Raw genomic sequence first — 17,251 nt, 5'->3', positions numbered from 1 at the left:
AAAGTCCCCTGTGCCATCAAAGTCCTCATTGTTTCCTTCTCAGCATCCAAAGAGAGATTGCCACAGAGGACTGGAAATCAGGTGCAATCTACATTCTCACAGCCAAAAATTGAGCAATATTGATCAGTATTAATCTTTGTCTGGTTTCCTATTCCATTTGTCTCCCAAACTGCTGATCTGAATTATTAAAATTGTTTTAATTACCCAGGTGAGTTCATTAGATTCATTCTACCACCCTTCTTTCAAAATAGACTTTGGCTCTACCAATGAGGTTGGGGGAGAAAATTTCTGGTAGCATAGATAGGTAGGTAGGTAGATAGGTAGGTAGGTAGGTAGATAGATAGATAGATAGATAGATAGATAGATAGATAGATAGATACATGCATACATACATACATACATACATACATACATAAATGATAGAAATATATTTATATTTGTATATATGTAGCAAATAGTAGTAAATATATATGGTTGGTATCTAGGTTTTGAAGAATACATTGGGTAAAACATATATAATATTAAGTTTAGGTTAAAAAGGAGAAAAGTAAATTAAAATGATAAATCTTCAGATCACCCACACCAAACTATTAGAAAAGTTTTCTTATTGGCAATATGATTGTGGATGATAGGGTAGTGTTTTTCTGTTTTAGATATTATATGTTAGGGAAATATCAACCACTGAACAATAACCACAGCCCAATTAGTTTCTTTCTGTTTCTAAAATTTGCCTCTTTGTTTTAGAAAATTAGAAGCCATTGGGAGAGTTGAAAATTGACATATTTGCTATGCTACTGTATTGAACAACATTGTCTCACAAACTATAACACAATATAGTTGTATTTGATTACAGTGTCTTTGTCTCCCAATTAATTTGTCTTGGTCTTGTCTTGTTTTTCTTTTCAGCTGTTAACACTTGAAGAAATGATTGGTAGGAACAACACTGGTGTGACAGAATTCATTCTTTTAGGGTTTGCAGTCCATAGAGAGATAGAAATCATTCTCTTTCTACTCATTCTAGTGGTTTACAATCTAACTTTGGTGGGAAATGTAGGAATGATCACATTAATCAGATTGGATTCTCGACTCCACACCCCAATGTACTTCTTCCTCAGTAATCTGGCCTTTGTGGACCTTTGCTATTCCTCTTCAGTAGCCCCCAAGTTCCTGGAGACCCTCCTCACCAATAGAAGGTCTATATCTTTCTATGCCTGTGCAACCCAGCTAGGTTTTTTCCTGAACTTCTTGATTTCAGAGATGTTCCTCCTTGCAGTAATGGCTTATGATCGCTACGTGGCCATTTGTAATCCTCTCCTGTACATGGTGGTCATGTCCCAGAAGGTGTGCCTACGGCTTGTAATGGGTCCCTACTTTTACAGCTTTGCTGTTGCTTTACTCCACACAGTAGTTACTTTCAAACTGATTTACTGTGGTCCCAATATAATCAATCACTTTTATTGTGATGATGTCCCTTTGATGGCTCTTGCCTGCTCAGACACCAGCCTCAAGGAGATTTTGATATTCATCTTTGCTGGATTCAACATGATCAGTTCTTTGACCACTGTCCTGATTTCTTACTTATACATTGTGGCTGCTATCTTGAGAATCCAGTCCACAGAAGGGAGGTGCAAAGCCTTCTCAACATGTGCTTCTCATCTGACTGCTGTGACTATATTCTATGGGACACTCATCTTCATGTATCTGCAGCCAAAATCAAGCCATTCCCTCGACACAGACAAAATGGCCTCAGTGTTTTACACAATTGTCATTCCCATGCTCAATCCCATGATCTACAGCTTAAGAAATCAGGAGGTAAAGAATGCTCTGAGGAAAGCCCTTGAAAAATGCTATATAGTACCTCTAAGGCATCTTAAGAAAGGAATTTCTTGACCAGGACCAATGTGATGTACAGACATGTTTTTTGTATCTCTGAAATAAATTCATTTTTATCATATTTCCATTTTCTATGTACATGTTAGAGTTCTATAGCATGACAAACACAATGGAAAATAGGTAGAGAAGTAGATAGATAATAGATAAATGATACATGTTGACACACAGACAAATAGATTGATGATAGATGGTCAGATAGAAATATAGATAGATAGAGATAGATGATAGGTAGATAGATTAGATAGATAGATGATAGATAGATTAATAAATAGAAGATAGATTTCTAGGGGATGATTTAGTTCATAAACCACATATCAAACAAGCATGAAATCCTGATTTTTGAATTCGCAGTTCCCACTTAAATTTGAACATGGTAATGGACATCTATAATCCCGTACTCCCATGCGAAGATGGGAGGCTGAGACAGAAGTATCTCAGAAGCTTATAAGCCAACCAATATGGTATAGGGAATGATGAACAGTAGATCTTGTCCCAAACAATGTAGGAGTTGAAAGCCAACACCAAAGGTTGTTCTCTGACCTCTCCACAGATATCTTGGCACAGGTGTGGCTGTGCTTACACATGAACACACACACACACACACACACACACACACACACACACAAGATTTTTTTCAAATGACACTAGTTTAAGGTTGTATTTAATGGTTATTGACTGCATGTGTAGCTCTGATGTCACTGAACAGAAAGCTCCTATACAGTTGATAAATCTAGCTTCTGGCTTTCTGCTTTCTTTCCTGTTTGGTACATTAGTAAAAGATAATACATGAACCAAAGATGTGATCTTCTAAGAAACCTTTTTAAAATTTATTTGTTCATTTTTTTGTGCAAATAAGTGTTTTGTCTGCATGTACATAAGTTCATTATGTGCATATCTTGTATGCTTGAAAACTAGAAGACACTGTCAGATTCTCTGACCCACCAGTTGGTGCTGAGTCTTTAACCCAGCTCCTATTTAAGAGAAGCAAGTGCTCTTAACCACTGAGATATTTCTCCAAGCCCTAGGATATCTCATGAGCCTATGTAACTCCTTGCTCCTTATCTGTACTATATATGCTAGCCATCACTTATTATTGTATTCTTTGTAACAACAATGACTGTAACAACCACAGTCATTGTTTCTTTTGGAAATTACTTTATGTAGCAGTTAACGTTATGTGCCAAGTGGACTATACAATGCCTACATAGTTGCCAATTCTTGATTTCTAGGTATGTCCATGGTCCATGGAGGTGTTTCTAGAAGACATTAGCACATAAAATCTGCAGAGGAGGCAACCCTCATTAATGTGAGCAGGCATAAGCTGATCTGTTGAAGACACAAACAGAACAAATAATATAATGGAAGGGTGATTTTCTCTTGCTTCTTTGAGCTGAGATATCTGCCTCCCCTCAGGCACCAAATCTTGGTTTTCGAGACTTTAGACTCTGGGACATATGCCAGCTGGTCCTCATCAGCCTGTTTTCAAGCCTTCAGACTAAGCCTGGAAGATATTTGAGTTCACAAGATATACAACTCATATTGAATTAAATCATCATATACCAATACACATGATATTTCTTTTCAAGTAACTTATTTTGGAACATATCAGCCATCAGTCACATGAGGGACTGCCTATAATCTAACCTCTTGTCTGTTTACCCACCTTTCTTTCTTTCTTTCTTTCTTTCTTTCTTTCTTTCTTTCTTTCTTTCTTCCTTCCTTCCTTCCTTCCTTCCTTCCTTCCTTTCTTTCTTTCTTTCTTTCTTTCTTTCTTTCTCTCTTTCTTTCTTCTCTTCTTTCTTTCTATTTATCTATATATCTATCTATCATCTCTCTCTCTATCTATCTATCTATCTATCTATCTATCTATCTATCATCTTTCCATTTATCTAATCACTTTTTTATTTATCATTTTAGAAAAACTTTCTTGGAACCAATTAACACATACACTGACAAGTTGTCATTTTCATTATGGAAATCTGAAAATCAGTTTCTGGAGACTGAATTTCTTTCTGTTATCTATCTTAAGCAAAACTGAAAACTTATGTCTCAATTGCCTAAGTAAAGTAGTGATTTAATTTTTTTCAATTCTTGAAAAAAAAAAATGAAGATATTGCAATAGAGTAAATGTAAAATACAGCGTCTTAAAACTAATTAACTGATACTGTAGCTGTCAGGAGTCTAAGAGTCGAAGTCTGCTTAGGAGTAGTAGTCAAGGGAAAGTAACACAAAACACATAATGGGGTAGCTCACACATGTGAGAATGTAATAATCCATGCCTTTTAGGAGTAACATTATCCGCCTGAGAGGGACCTTTGTACAAACTACGTTTTTGAAATCATACTTTAAATTATCCAAAAACTTGTAGTCTCATAGGTTTGTCCATTTATGGTTAATTTTGTTTAACTCACCACTTCCCTTCTCCTATTACTCATCTATCTGCCTCCCTTCTACATATACCTTTAAACACAATATCACCTTGACATCTTTCTTTCATATCTCAAATATTCTATTGTCTCCTCTAAATATTTCAATTGTGTTTCAAGAAAGTAAGCTTCTATATGTCTTTTATATATGTCCTTCATTTTGATTAACCCCTCTTTCACTCTGCCCTTTCATTTTCTTGAACTTTACACCTGCCTCCAAGCTTATCTGATCCCAGAAATTCCCCTTTTTATTTTCATTTTACCTCTCTTCTAATATGCATGTCTCCTAATGAGGACTCTTTATAGTTTCCTAGTTTTCATATGTGTTCATGTTAAACACACTAAACAGGAGCATTGAAACTAGAATCCACATGAAAGAAAATATGAAGTACTTGTCTTACTGCATCTGGATTGCCTCGCTCAGTGTCTTAAGTTACGTTACAAAATGAATTAAGGTAGGAACTCATCTTTGAAAATTTTATGGGCTTAAGTCATTCTACATTATCATAAAACAAATGTCATGATTAAACTTGCATGTTAGAGATTAATGAGATAACATTTTTATCACATTGAACTATGTGTTTTGTGATTTTAAATTTAAAAAAGTCTTTTGGATATTAAAATTCAAATTTCATGTCAAGTACATGTGATATTAAATATTACATTCTTTTCCAACCATTTAAATATCTATTTTAGTGCCCAGGCTGAATGAAAACAGAATGAATAGTAAGCCAGTTTTAACCCATAGGCATCACTTAGCCAAACCACAATCTGGCTGAATAATGTCTTGAAATTTTGAAGACATTATCAAATTCTCTTTCAACATATTCTTTTGCTTTCTGAATTATTATTATTTTATTAAATTTTTTACAGTGTACAAATGTAGGGTTGATTGTATTGTTTTGATATATGCCTGAATTGTGTACTTGTCAAAACAGCATAACTATCACAACTTCCACCTGTCTTTTCTCTCAGTTGAAACATTCAAAGTATTCTTCAAGATATCCAATAACATAATTATGAATTACTATAGTTACTCTGTTTTGCTATACAAAACTAGGAATTATTTATGCTTTCCAACTACTGATTTAGATTTTTTGAACAAAGTTTTTTTCTCCCATCCTCTCTCAAGCTCCATTAAGCCATTACACATTTTTGGCAGAAAGGCAAAATGGTGTGGAATTTATGGAAAACCACAGGTAGGTGTAACTGGAGTATTCCTGTGTCCACTTGGCTCCTGTAGCAGCTCAGGCCCAATTGAACACACAGAGACTTATATTACTTATAAACTGTATGGCTGTGGCAGGCCTCTTGCTATCTGTTCTTATATCTTAAATTAATCCATTTCTTTTAATCTAAAAGTTGCCATGTGGCTTGTGGCTAACTGGTATCTTACATCATGCTTCTCCTCATGGTGGCTGGCAGCATTTCCTGCCTCAGCCTTCTTCCACCTTGCATTCTCCTCTCTCCTTGTCCTGCCTACACTATCCTTCCTGCCTGGCTACTGGCCAATCAATGTTCCATTTATCAATCAATCATAGCGACATATATTCACAGCATACAGGACATGCCACAGCAGGTAGGTTCATTAAAAAATTAAGTATTGGACAACTATATAACCAAGCAATCCTACAGTTAGTCACAGACTTAAAAGAAATAACATCAATATGTGTAATTATTCAGCTCTCTTCACGGCATTAAAGGCAAGGAATTAATAAACTAAGTGTCCATCAATGGATGAATACATCATACTCATATATGTGAAGCAATAAAATATCATTAATCCATTAAAATATGAAAATTTGTCATTTTCACAGTATAGACAAGCATGGAAGTGTCAATTAAGTGAAAGACATAGCTACAAGAATAGTTGTATTACCAGAACTCCCTCATACTGAATACATGGAATGAAGTAAGATAAACTGACTACATTAATTTTGAAAATTTCAAAATAATAGAGGAAATCAACCTAGAGAAAGAACAATGTATTTAGGCTCACAGTCTCAGAGGTCTTAGTGCCTGATTCTTTGGGCATATTTCTGTGAGCCTGTAGCAGGTCAGAACATCATGGTGGGAAGGCTGCAATGGAAGGAAGCAGGCTGAGGAAGTCACTGGGATCAAAATGTCCCCTTCCAAGGCACACCTCAGTAACAGACTTCTTCCATCTGGGCCCATGCCCTAAGTTTTCATCAACTCTTACAGCACCAACAATTGATAGCAAAGTCCTTTGCATGTGGATTTTGTGTAGATTTATGATTCAAACCATAATAGATAGCTAAATTATGGTTTTATATTTTAGAGTTTATTTCTACATGTGTCCCAGCCAACTTCATGAATCACCATCTTAAACATTAACCATCCATTTAACTTTCTTCTTAAGGTACCAATCTGACCATTGGAGAGCTTCAATTGTTCAAAGAAGTAAGTGGTAACTCAAAGACATAATATGTGTCAGAACATAATAATCATTAGAAGGAAGCATTAGGGTATGCTAAGTGTAATAAAAGATTCATCTTTAAATGCAATGATATAGCAAGGCAAAAGTTAGGGTCTAGGTAATACAAGAACTTGATCGAACACAAACATTTCAGTGACAGTATTTTTTATTCTTTGATGATTTCACAAATTATATGAATTTTAATCACTTTCACCCCCATTATTATCTCACATTCTCCTCCTTCTGCCCTGATACCTTTCTCTTTTCCAAGAAGTTGCCTTTTGACTTTTGCATCATGTGTGGATGTACGTGTGTGTGTGTGTGTGTGTGTGTGTGTGTGTGTGTGTGTGTGTGTGTATTTAGTTTTATTAGATTTCCTTGCATCTGCACAGTAGCTTATTTATTGGAAGAAGGAAGGGGATCAGTGGTGACACCATTGGAGTACACGATCACCTTTTTTTTCAACAACTAATTACTGCCATTAGTCCTTCAGAAAGCAGAGAAACATTTTTTAAAGATGAGGAGAAAGTCTGTTGACTGAAGCCTTGAATAGAAAGTTTTAGGTACTTTCCATGACTAAAGCTTAATATTAAAGCTACATCTGGCTGAAAATGAAAACCAAGTTACAATTAGCAAATCACCAAAAAAAAAAAAAAAAAAAAAAAAAAAAAAAAAAAAAAAAAAAAAAAAAAAAAAAAAAAAACCAAGTTACACAGTTTGGGTATCCATTTTTTTCTAAAATAGAAACAGAAATAATGTATACTGAAGAGATTCCTTGACATGACCATCACAAAAAAACTTGGTCACTAAGTTGCAGTACCAGGACCATCTTGACAAGCTACAAGTCTACAGATTTTCCCAGAGAGACTCTAGAATTGATATTTCATTCTAATTCCTATGAAGCAAATATAGGGAGTTTGAAAACATAAAGAAGTTACAAGTACAATCACAGTTCAAATTATTAATACCACCCTACCCTCAATATCAAAATTTAGAATTCTACATTGTAGCTAGAGAATTTCTCTCCAGCTCCCGCTGCCAAGTCCCACCAGTCCCATAGCCCACTTATAAAATAAACACACAGACTCTTACATTATTTAAACTGTTTGGCCATTAGCTCAGGCCTATCATTGTCTAGCTCTTACTCTTGTATTTAGCCCATTTCTATTAATCTTTACTTTGCCATGTGGCTCATGGCTTACCGGTACTTTACATTTTCCTTGTCCTGGTGGCGGCTCCAGACAGTCTCTCTTTGCTCCCTCCTTCCTCAATTCTCCTCTCTCCTTGCCCCGCCTATACTTCCTGCCTGGTCACTGGCCAATCAGTGCTTTATTTATATAGAATGATATCCACAGCACTACATACCAGTACTCTATGTTTCTTAAGATGCATTGCTAAATCTTTGGATAAGAATCATTTGACAATCATCAGGAGTATCATTACTCTCTGTGTTTAAATTACCATCTTTCATTATCTTGCTCTGATTTCTCTTGCACATACTCGATTCTGTATCTCTGTTATTGAAATAATAGTTACTCAAAAATAATCTCAACCATCAGGAATGACTCCTTTCATTTTTGCTGTGTGCTGGTAACAGAGCAGTATTTGCCAAGTATTTGTAAATGTGCCCTTTGCCTTCAGTAAGAACAAACTAAGAATGAGTAAGGATGGATAGACCCATCATGATAAATTAACCTTTTAGGATTTTACATTGGGCCTCAAAAGTCTACCATTTTTAACTGTACTGATCACATTTGAATGCATACTGTAGTGGGACTTTAGTGGACTGGTTAACAGCCTGAAGCAGGTGGGAGGATATCACTTTTAAATTAATCTGTTAGTTCAGTGTTTAAAATATTGTTAATGTGAAAGGGGTAGAAATAACAATGTTAGTTGTCATATAGTGAGACTTTATACCTAAAAGTCAGATTAACATATCACAGAATTTATCCTTTTCTTCTCTTTGGTTTGGTGAAGACAAGAAGGTCTTTTGTACAAGACATTTTATAATTTAACTGAGAATTCAAACACATAAGAAAGCCAATTACTGAAACATGAACAGTATTAGCTAATGAAAAGTAGATATTTTGGAAGATGGTACTGTGTATGATGCTTGCATATTCTCAATATAGTTTCTGGGCTAAAATTTCATTTGCATATGAACATTTTATAGCATCCTTTGTATATCAAGATCATCAAGTTTACAAAGTCCTTGGAAATAAATGAATTCTGCCATTCCTGCTGGAACTATAGATTTTATCGAAAATCTATAGTGAAGACAGACATGGTTAACCAAAGCCTTAAGAGGTAACATTCAGCTCTAGTAAGGGACTTGTACTTTAATACTTGTTAACCAAACTTATTTGCAAATACCTCCAATAACTGAATAAACACAAGTTCTTAAATCATATAAGTTTTTATAATATTTAAGAGAAAACGTGCTTAATAAGGGACATTTGTGCTGTAAAGCACCTCTGTGGGAAGCTGGATTTGTACAAGGGTTGTATGTAGAAAGATTTTCAAGCTAGAGATTTTATGCTTAGTCATATACATTTGAATTAACAGGCCTATAAAATATCTGCTTCAATGTCATTTTCTTAAGTTTGCCTTGGCTATTGCCTTGCTGACTGCTTCCTTCACATCTTTATTCCTGAGACTGTATATCATGGGATTCAGCATGGGAATTACAGTGGTATAAAACACAGCCACCATCTTTCCCTGTTCCACAGACTCCTCCGTTGGCCTTCTGAGATACATGAATATAAGGGTTCCGTAAAACATGGAAACAGCTGTCAGGTGTGATCCACAGGTGGAGAACGCCTTTTTCCTGCCATCAGCAGAGCGCATGCGCAACACCGCAACTACAATGAGCGTGTAAGAGATGAGAACCACTGACAGGGAATATGTGAAGTTAATTCCGGCAATAACAATCATCGTGTACTCTTTAATATGCACTCCTCCACAGGCAATCTTGATAAGAGGAGGGTCAGCACAATAGAAGTGGTTGATTTCAAAGTTTCCACAGAAATATAAACCATACGTCCAAAGAGTGCAGATAAGACTCACAGAGAACCCGTAGACATAAGGCACAGAAATGAGACGGACACAGACAGCCCTGGACATCTTGCTGCCATAGAGCAAAGGGTTGCAGATAGCCATGTAGCGATCAAAGGCCATCACGGCCAGAATATAGACCTCCACATGGACCAGGGCAATGAAAAAGTAACACTGTATCAGACACCCCACGTAGGAAATGGTTTTTGTTTCTGATAGTAAGTTTTCCAGCATTTTGGGGGTAACATTGGAGGAAAACAACACATCTACAAAGGACAAATGACTTAGAAAAAAGTACATAGGACTCTGAAGCTGGGGGCTGACGCTGATCAGAATGATCATACCAATGTTGCCCAGCAGAGTGACCATGTAAACCACCAGGAACACCACAAAGAAGAGGACCTGGAGTTCCTGACGCCTTGTCAAACCCACAAGGAGGAATTCTGTCACATCTGTGAAATTTGGCATTGCCTTAATACAAAGTCTATGCTTCCTGGAAAGAAAAAAAAACCATATTTATAAATACATTTTTTATTCTTAAAAGTTTTTTATTTAATTTTTTATCCTTGGTATACACTTCATAAAATGTTGCAGATTTTTTCATATGCCTACTGTTGGAATTCAATATACTACATGTAAAATGGTTTGTTTGATCATGTAACAGAAAAGCTTGTGAATCTGCTACAGGGTAGCCTGGTATAGACATCCAGAATTTTAATAAATCTGTTGTGAAGGAATTTTAAATGTTATAAATTGTTAGAACGATAAAAGCTGTAGAAACTCAAAGATCCAGTTTTCCATAGTGACGCTTTACTGAATGATTATCTCTTATTTAGCATGTCTTATCTTAAATACTCAATCATATAATGAAAATTGACATGTAGTCATTCAAACTGTAATTAATTTCTGTTAATTCAGTATTATTTGGGGGTAATTTACAAATTAGTTTTAATTAATATTACTCATGTGAAAATCTCTTACAATAGGAGGGGAGGAAACTGTGGTCAAGGTGTATTTTATGAGAGATGAATAAATAAAAAAGAGTTGATTATTACCTCTTAGGGAAACTATTATGCAAATATTTCTTCATTGTAGATTTTGTAAAATCTATAATTTCAGCATGAATAACAAAATCAGAATTAATTCATTTCTATACTCATTTTGAGGAGCACAGAAATTTGATGATTTTGGTATATAAAACATATTGTAAAATGTTCATATACAAATTAATATTTATCAGTGAAGCTGCATTGAGAATATACAAATATTCTTAGTACAGCCTAAAGTTCCCCCAGTTTATGACATTCAGGTGAATTCATGAGCTTTCCTATGTAAAACACCTTGACTTAAAAGTAAATAATTCATATTTTCTCATTAGGATTAAACTTGGCAGTACTTGTAAATAATATACAAGTTTTACATATAAAATATATAAACTACAGCATCATAGCATTTAAGAAATGTGCACTAGGGCCGGGCGGTGGTGGAGCACACCTTTAATCCCAGCACTCAGGAGGCAGAGTCAGGCAGATCTCTGTGAGTTCAAGGCCAGCCTGGTCTACAGAGCTAGATTCAGAACAGGCACCAAAGCTACACAGAGAAACCCTGTCTCGAAAAACCAAAGAAATGCACACTAAAACTAACTCTGTTTGTTCAGTAATGATCAAATGCGTGCTCTTTCAGTACATGTAATTACAACGCTCTGGTAACAGGGATTCTCTTGATAGTGGAATTCCTTAAACTGCCTAATATATATATTTTCACACATACAATGTCTGGTGACACAGTTCCAGGTTTAAAATATTTGTATAAACAGTCATTTATTTTTTCATGAATGGTGCTATAAATAGTTTTCTGTCTGCATGTCAGTTTTATAAGTGAGGGCATGGAAGCAGTTAGAGATTTAGAAGCTCTCCTTGGGTCAGAGGTCTACTAACTGGCAGGATCATGCTGCTAAGCAATTAATTTAGTACATCTTTTGTGCTTTTAATAGACTCTTTTCAAACTCATTTGATAACTTAGCCTAATAACATTTTAATTTTAATTGAAATTTATTATTGATTATTCTTCAAGGCAGAAACAAACCATTCAATTTTCACTTAAGCTTCTATGAATTAATTTGGGTTTCTGTAACCCCAGAGATGTCTAGGCTTCAGAGACCAAGGGCCATCATTTCTTTATTCTGCCCTAAATTCTGATGAAGTCTCAGACAAATGATCAGACAAGTGACTTCTGTGAAAACACCAATTTATCACATAAATGAATGTTACCTACAAAACAGTAGAATGTGTAATTTACAGATAAGAAAATTTGATTGTACTAGCACTGTACTTTTCTCATAAAGATAAACAACAAAATTATATATATATATATATATAACTTGATTTGTTACTCCAATAAATTCCCAAGTCCATTTATGCTTATATTTTTAAAAAGCAGTCCAACAAATTCTTTTGATAACAAATAAGCCAGTGGAAAATGATATGAATTTTTCTTTCAAGGTGGCACCTAGAATTACTGTATCCAACTATCAATCTATACTGCAACTATCCTAAAATATACAGACCTACCTTGAAGGAGGAAGAGAACAGAAAATGGTAATTTCTCAATATTTATGATATAGTGTTGCTCATTAAGAACACTGAGGTAATCTCCCAAAGGCACTACCAAAATAATTATAAAAGAAATGATGGCTGAAACACTAGCAAGATCTCCTGGGTGGAAGTCGAATAAACTTGATAGAATAAGAGCTCTTTGGTCAGCAGTCTTGACATCTTCTCATTTCTTTCCTGCTGGCATGGTTCTGTCCACTTTCCTTCACAAAATGTCACTTGCAGATCCAAAATATCTGTGTGAGGATAGATGACTTCCACAGTGCATGCCAGATGCAACTTTGTGTCAATTTCAGATGTCAAAGGGGATGGGGTTCAAAGTGTCAGTTACTTGGTAGAATTTGGGCAAATGGATAGAAATACAAGTATAGAGTAAATTAGGAAATGAACTAAGAAATGAAGCCCATCTGCAATCAAAACCATACTTTTAATACTTTACCTAAATTTATACAAACATCTTTTTCCAACTTTGATAGTCATAAAGATTACAAAAACTTTTCATAGTGTGGATGTGATGATTTCAGATAGAATGGGATAACCATCTCTCTCAATACCAATTACCTATGAAGAATTGAAAAATATGTGATTATTTGTGTGATCCTGCTTTAACAGACTTCAGTATCTGACTTCCTTTATGAGATTGAAATTAGTATTATCCTCAGATGGAAGAAAATATGAATATGTAAAATAACTATGAGGAACTATCTTTAAACCAGTTTAGACAGCTGACAAGCTGAAGAAAATAATACTGTCCATCAACTCTAAGGTATGTTCTACATCAATTTGGTTGGCTAAGTTGAGGACAGAATTGTACTCAGGCAAAGTTTTCCTCTGCATCTTCAACATCCAAGAACTCACATGTCTTAAATTCCTTCATTCCTATTATGAAGAAAGTTCATTGTAGGAACACCTTTGCACCAAAAAATTATAATTTAATATATAATAGCACAAGAAAATAAAGATTAAAAAAGCAAAAAAATACTTGTTTAGCCATACTTTTTCTATACCAAAGCAAAATTAATTTATAAGAAAATTAATTTTAATAGAATAAGTTGCTAAATTGTTTGCACATCGTGTAATTTATAAGTGAATACAAAAGAACATATATCATATTTTGACAGATTCCAATATAATTTTTAAGACATGGATCACCCTGAATAATTTTACTTTCAAATGCAAAAAGCAGCTAAAAATTGGTGGTACTATATCATATACACAGATAGACAAAATATTTGAGAGGAATGTCAGTTTAATTTACTAAGTTTTTCAAGAGAACATACTTTACAGGGACACATAGACTCTACAATGCTACCTGCCCTTCAGTCAGTCTAAACATAGTTCAAGAGAAGAATTATGAAAATTGGAATGTGTGACCACATGAATATTAAAAGTGGAAGCATGGGAAAACAATGAGAAATCTATCATGTCTAAAAAGAACAACAAAAGCATTTTTAAAAAAGCCATGTTTTCATTATAAAAATCATAGTAATTGAATGAATCTCCCCTTCACATTTAAAGAATCTGTGAAAGAAAACAATCACATAAACATAAGAAGGAAAAACAAAGTTGTGTTCTTGTTAAGATCATAACTTAAATATGCTATTTCATGTCTCCCAAAATCAATTTCTAAATGTATAAAAAAAACCATAGACTCACATGATACATTTAAATAAGAAGGAAGAGTATATTCTATTTCCAGCAAAGCATGTTATATTAACATTTAACAAAGTGAGCCTATGAGTTCAACATTTTGTCATTTCAATTATTGTATGCACTTGAATCTGTTTTTCAGTGTATTCATAAGTATTTCTCAATACATTTTATTTTTCTCTAATTTGCATGCCCTATTTTTTTCCCTTTCTACCCATAAAGTGACTTAGGATTCCTGTTCTCACGTTTGAGATAATAATCTGCTTTCCCAGAAAAAGAATAGAAAACAAAATAGGAAAAGTTTTATTTTATTTTGTTAAGAACTTCCTGCTAATCATTTTGTCCATGGCTTCCTTGACATCCTTGTTCCTCAGACTGTAAATCATGGGATTCAACATGGGGATCACTGTAGTATAGAACACAGCCACCATCTTTCCTTGTTCCACTGACTCTTCAGTGGGTCGTCGGAGATACATGAAAATGAGAGTACCATAAAATATGCCAACTGCTGTGAGGTGAGACCCACAGGTAGAAAATGCCTTGCGCCTACCTTCTGCTGAGCGCATTCGGAGAATGGCAATGAGAATGAACAGGTAGGAGATGATGACAACAATCAAGGAATATGTAAAGTTAATGCCTGCAAGGAAGAGCATTGTATACTCTTTCACAAAAGTCCCCGCACAGGCCATCTTGATGAGAGGTGGATCTGCACAGTAGAAGTGGTTGATCTCCGTTTTCCCACAGAAGTACAAGCCATAAGTCCATAATGTTGCAGCCAGACTGGTCAGAAACCCATATATGTAGGGAAAAGAAATGAGTCTAATGCAGACCACCCTTGACATTTTGCTGCCATAGAGCAGAGGCTTCCCAATTGCCATGTACCTATCAAAGGCCATCACAGAAAGAATGAAGATTTCCACGTGCACAAGGGCAATGAAGAAGAAGCACTGTACCAAACAGCCAGCATAGGAAATTGTTTTTGTCTTTGACAGCAAATTTTCCAGCATTTTAGGAGTGACATTGGAAGAAAACCACACATCAATAAATGACAAATGGCTGAGGAAAAAATACATTGGGCTGCTAAGTTGTGGACTGATCTTAATTAATATCATCATGCCAATGTTGCCCACCATAGTGACAATATAGACCAAGAGAAAAATGACAAATAAGAGAACTTGCAGTTCCTTTTGGCTGGTTAATCCCAAAAGGACAAATTCAGTCACATCTGTGAAGTTAAGCATCTTCTCACTTCTGCTAATATGAGTTATAAGTATCTGTAGAACTAAAATTAAATAAATGAATTAGAGCTACCAGTGTTCATAAATATTTTCTCAACATAACACTCTTTATTAGAGACTAATATCTGGAAAAAGATTAGTAGTATTTTGAATATATACAATAAGAATTACTAGATATTTTGCAAATTTACTCTAAAAGGTAACTATTACTACTCAACACAGAATAATTATAATGTGAAAAAGAATTTTATAGAAATCATTTTACAAATTTAATATCTTATTTCTTCTTTAAGGAGCAGAGATCAGCTTTCATGCAGTCTAGGCAGGCCTCAAATTTAGTGTGTAGCTAATGATGACCCTGATCTAAAGATCTCCTTGCCTTCACTGACCATGTGCTAAGGGTCACAGGCACGGGTCTCCAAAACAACTTTACAGTTTATATTTCTAAAGAAGTGGTAGCATATTAGCTGTTGTTACTAATATTTTGGAGGACAAAAATTTTGTAATTCTTTCATTGAGTAACAGTAAGAGAACTTTATATTGTCTTAGTTTCCTAGAGAGACCCAACCCGCCTAGCAGAGTTGCAGGACCAGGAGATGGGCAGAAAAGAACAGCATTGCATTTGCTCTTCCTGTTGAACTAAAAGACTTGTAGCATGCATAGATAGATATAATAACTTACAGAACTACACATAGACAATGTAATAATGACAGAAAGTCATTATTACATTAATGATTGTTAATTATTAATTATTATTAATTAATGATTATCAATTATTAATTATTAATTAATGGATATTTACATGCTACAAAATGTAGTATCAATTTTATCTAATGAGAACTAGAAACAACTTTTAGGCAGAATGATGAGTGGAATAATAGACTCATGCAACTTTCTGATGGCTAAATGCCATGTCTGGAGCAAGTATTGTTACCACAACTCCAGCTTAACCTGTAGTATCATGCTGTCTTGAAAATCGTTTTGTTGGATGATATCCATATTCTCCCTAGTTAATCTAAAGGAAAAATACAAAGGAGAGCAAACTTCATCATTGTAGGGAAAATGCATGGACACTAATCTACAATAATGCCCTCAAGTGCTTTTTACTCATTCAATTTAGGAAGAAATTTTACTCAATGATAGCAGGAAAGGCTACAAACTAAAATAACTCAGAGTAACTTCATATGTCTGCAGATTTTTAGACTAATTAATCAAAATTTAAAAGTTAAACTAGTGGGTAATTCATTTAAAAAGTAACAATATGTATAAAGCTGTCTGAAATCTAAATAAACAACCTTGCAATGATATGGCACAGAGTATTTGCCTAGAAGGCAGAGTCCTGTATTTATTCCTAGCATCACATGACTGGGGAAGGTGATTCAAGCTTATAATCACAGAACTCAAATGGTGCAAAGCACAAGGAACTATGGAGTTCAAAATCATCTTTGGCGACATAGTGAATTCAAATTCATCCTAGGTTATATGAAACCTTATCTCAAAATAAGAAGAATAAATTTAAATGAATAAATAATTGTCTTAGAACACACCTTTTTGTAAATTGCAAAAATCTGTTAGAATATCATAAGAATTTCTCTGATATCCTAGGATTAATCTGAATGTAGTTCATATACATAGCTGAAGATCATCATCCCTTGTATCTAATACAGCATAAGCGCTTCATATGTGAGTGGTTTTTCTTTTTATCTCTTGTTTGAATAACAATAAAGGAATCTATGGTTGAAAAATCAAATTGATTATGGGATACAAGGATTATCCAACATGAAAAAAGATATAAAATAGGGTATTTCTACTTGCCAAAGGTTAAATTCAAGCAAACCTGAGTGATAGTTTACCAGGACATGATAACAATAACAAATACAGGAATCTTACACTGATTACATGTTCATAGCAGTATGACACCTGTGAAGAGGTAGAAAACTC

General features: G+C 34.6%; 3 protein-coding genes across 3 annotated transcripts; 1 reads left to right on the top strand and 2 right to left on the bottom strand.

The window, feature by feature from the left end:
• The first annotated feature begins 924 nt into the window (after positions 1–924).
• Positions 925–1,890, top strand: LOC114710114 (olfactory receptor 1038-like). The gene has a single exon (XM_028894197.1). The coding sequence runs from the start codon at positions 925–927 to the stop codon at positions 1,888–1,890; it is 966 nt and encodes a 321-aa protein (XP_028750030.1).
• A 7,408-nt stretch (positions 1,891–9,298) lies between these two features.
• On the bottom strand, positions 9,299–10,310 carry LOC114710125 (olfactory receptor 5M9). Its single transcript, XM_028894210.1, has one exon. The coding sequence runs from the start codon at positions 10,276–10,278 to the stop codon at positions 9,346–9,348; it is 933 nt and encodes a 310-aa protein (XP_028750043.1). The 5' UTR covers positions 10,279–10,310; the 3' UTR covers positions 9,299–9,345.
• A 4,070-nt stretch (positions 10,311–14,380) lies between these two features.
• LOC114710127 (olfactory receptor 5M3) lies at positions 14,381–15,325 on the bottom strand. The gene has a single exon (XM_028894212.1). The coding sequence runs from the start codon at positions 15,311–15,313 to the stop codon at positions 14,381–14,383; it is 933 nt and encodes a 310-aa protein (XP_028750045.1). The 5' UTR covers positions 15,314–15,325.
• Between the last annotated feature and the right edge of the window lie 1,926 nt (positions 15,326–17,251).

This window comes from Peromyscus leucopus, chromosome 4, assembly GCF_004664715.2.
Source record: "Peromyscus leucopus breed LL Stock chromosome 4, UCI_PerLeu_2.1, whole genome shotgun sequence".
Taxonomy (NCBI): domain Eukaryota; kingdom Metazoa; phylum Chordata; class Mammalia; order Rodentia; family Cricetidae; genus Peromyscus; species Peromyscus leucopus.
This window is presented reverse-complemented; position numbering and strand designations above follow the sequence as displayed.

Excerpts from the sequence above, each read along its gene's own strand:
- LOC114710114 (XM_028894197.1), top strand. The coding sequence starts at position 925 with ATGATTGGTAGGAACAACACTGGTGTGACAGAATTCATTCTTTTAGGG.
- LOC114710125 (XM_028894210.1), bottom strand. The coding sequence starts at position 10,278 with ATGCCAAATTTCACAGATGTGACAGAATTCCTCCTTGTGGGTTTGACA.
- LOC114710127 (XM_028894212.1), bottom strand. The coding sequence starts at position 15,313 with ATGCTTAACTTCACAGATGTGACTGAATTTGTCCTTTTGGGATTAACC.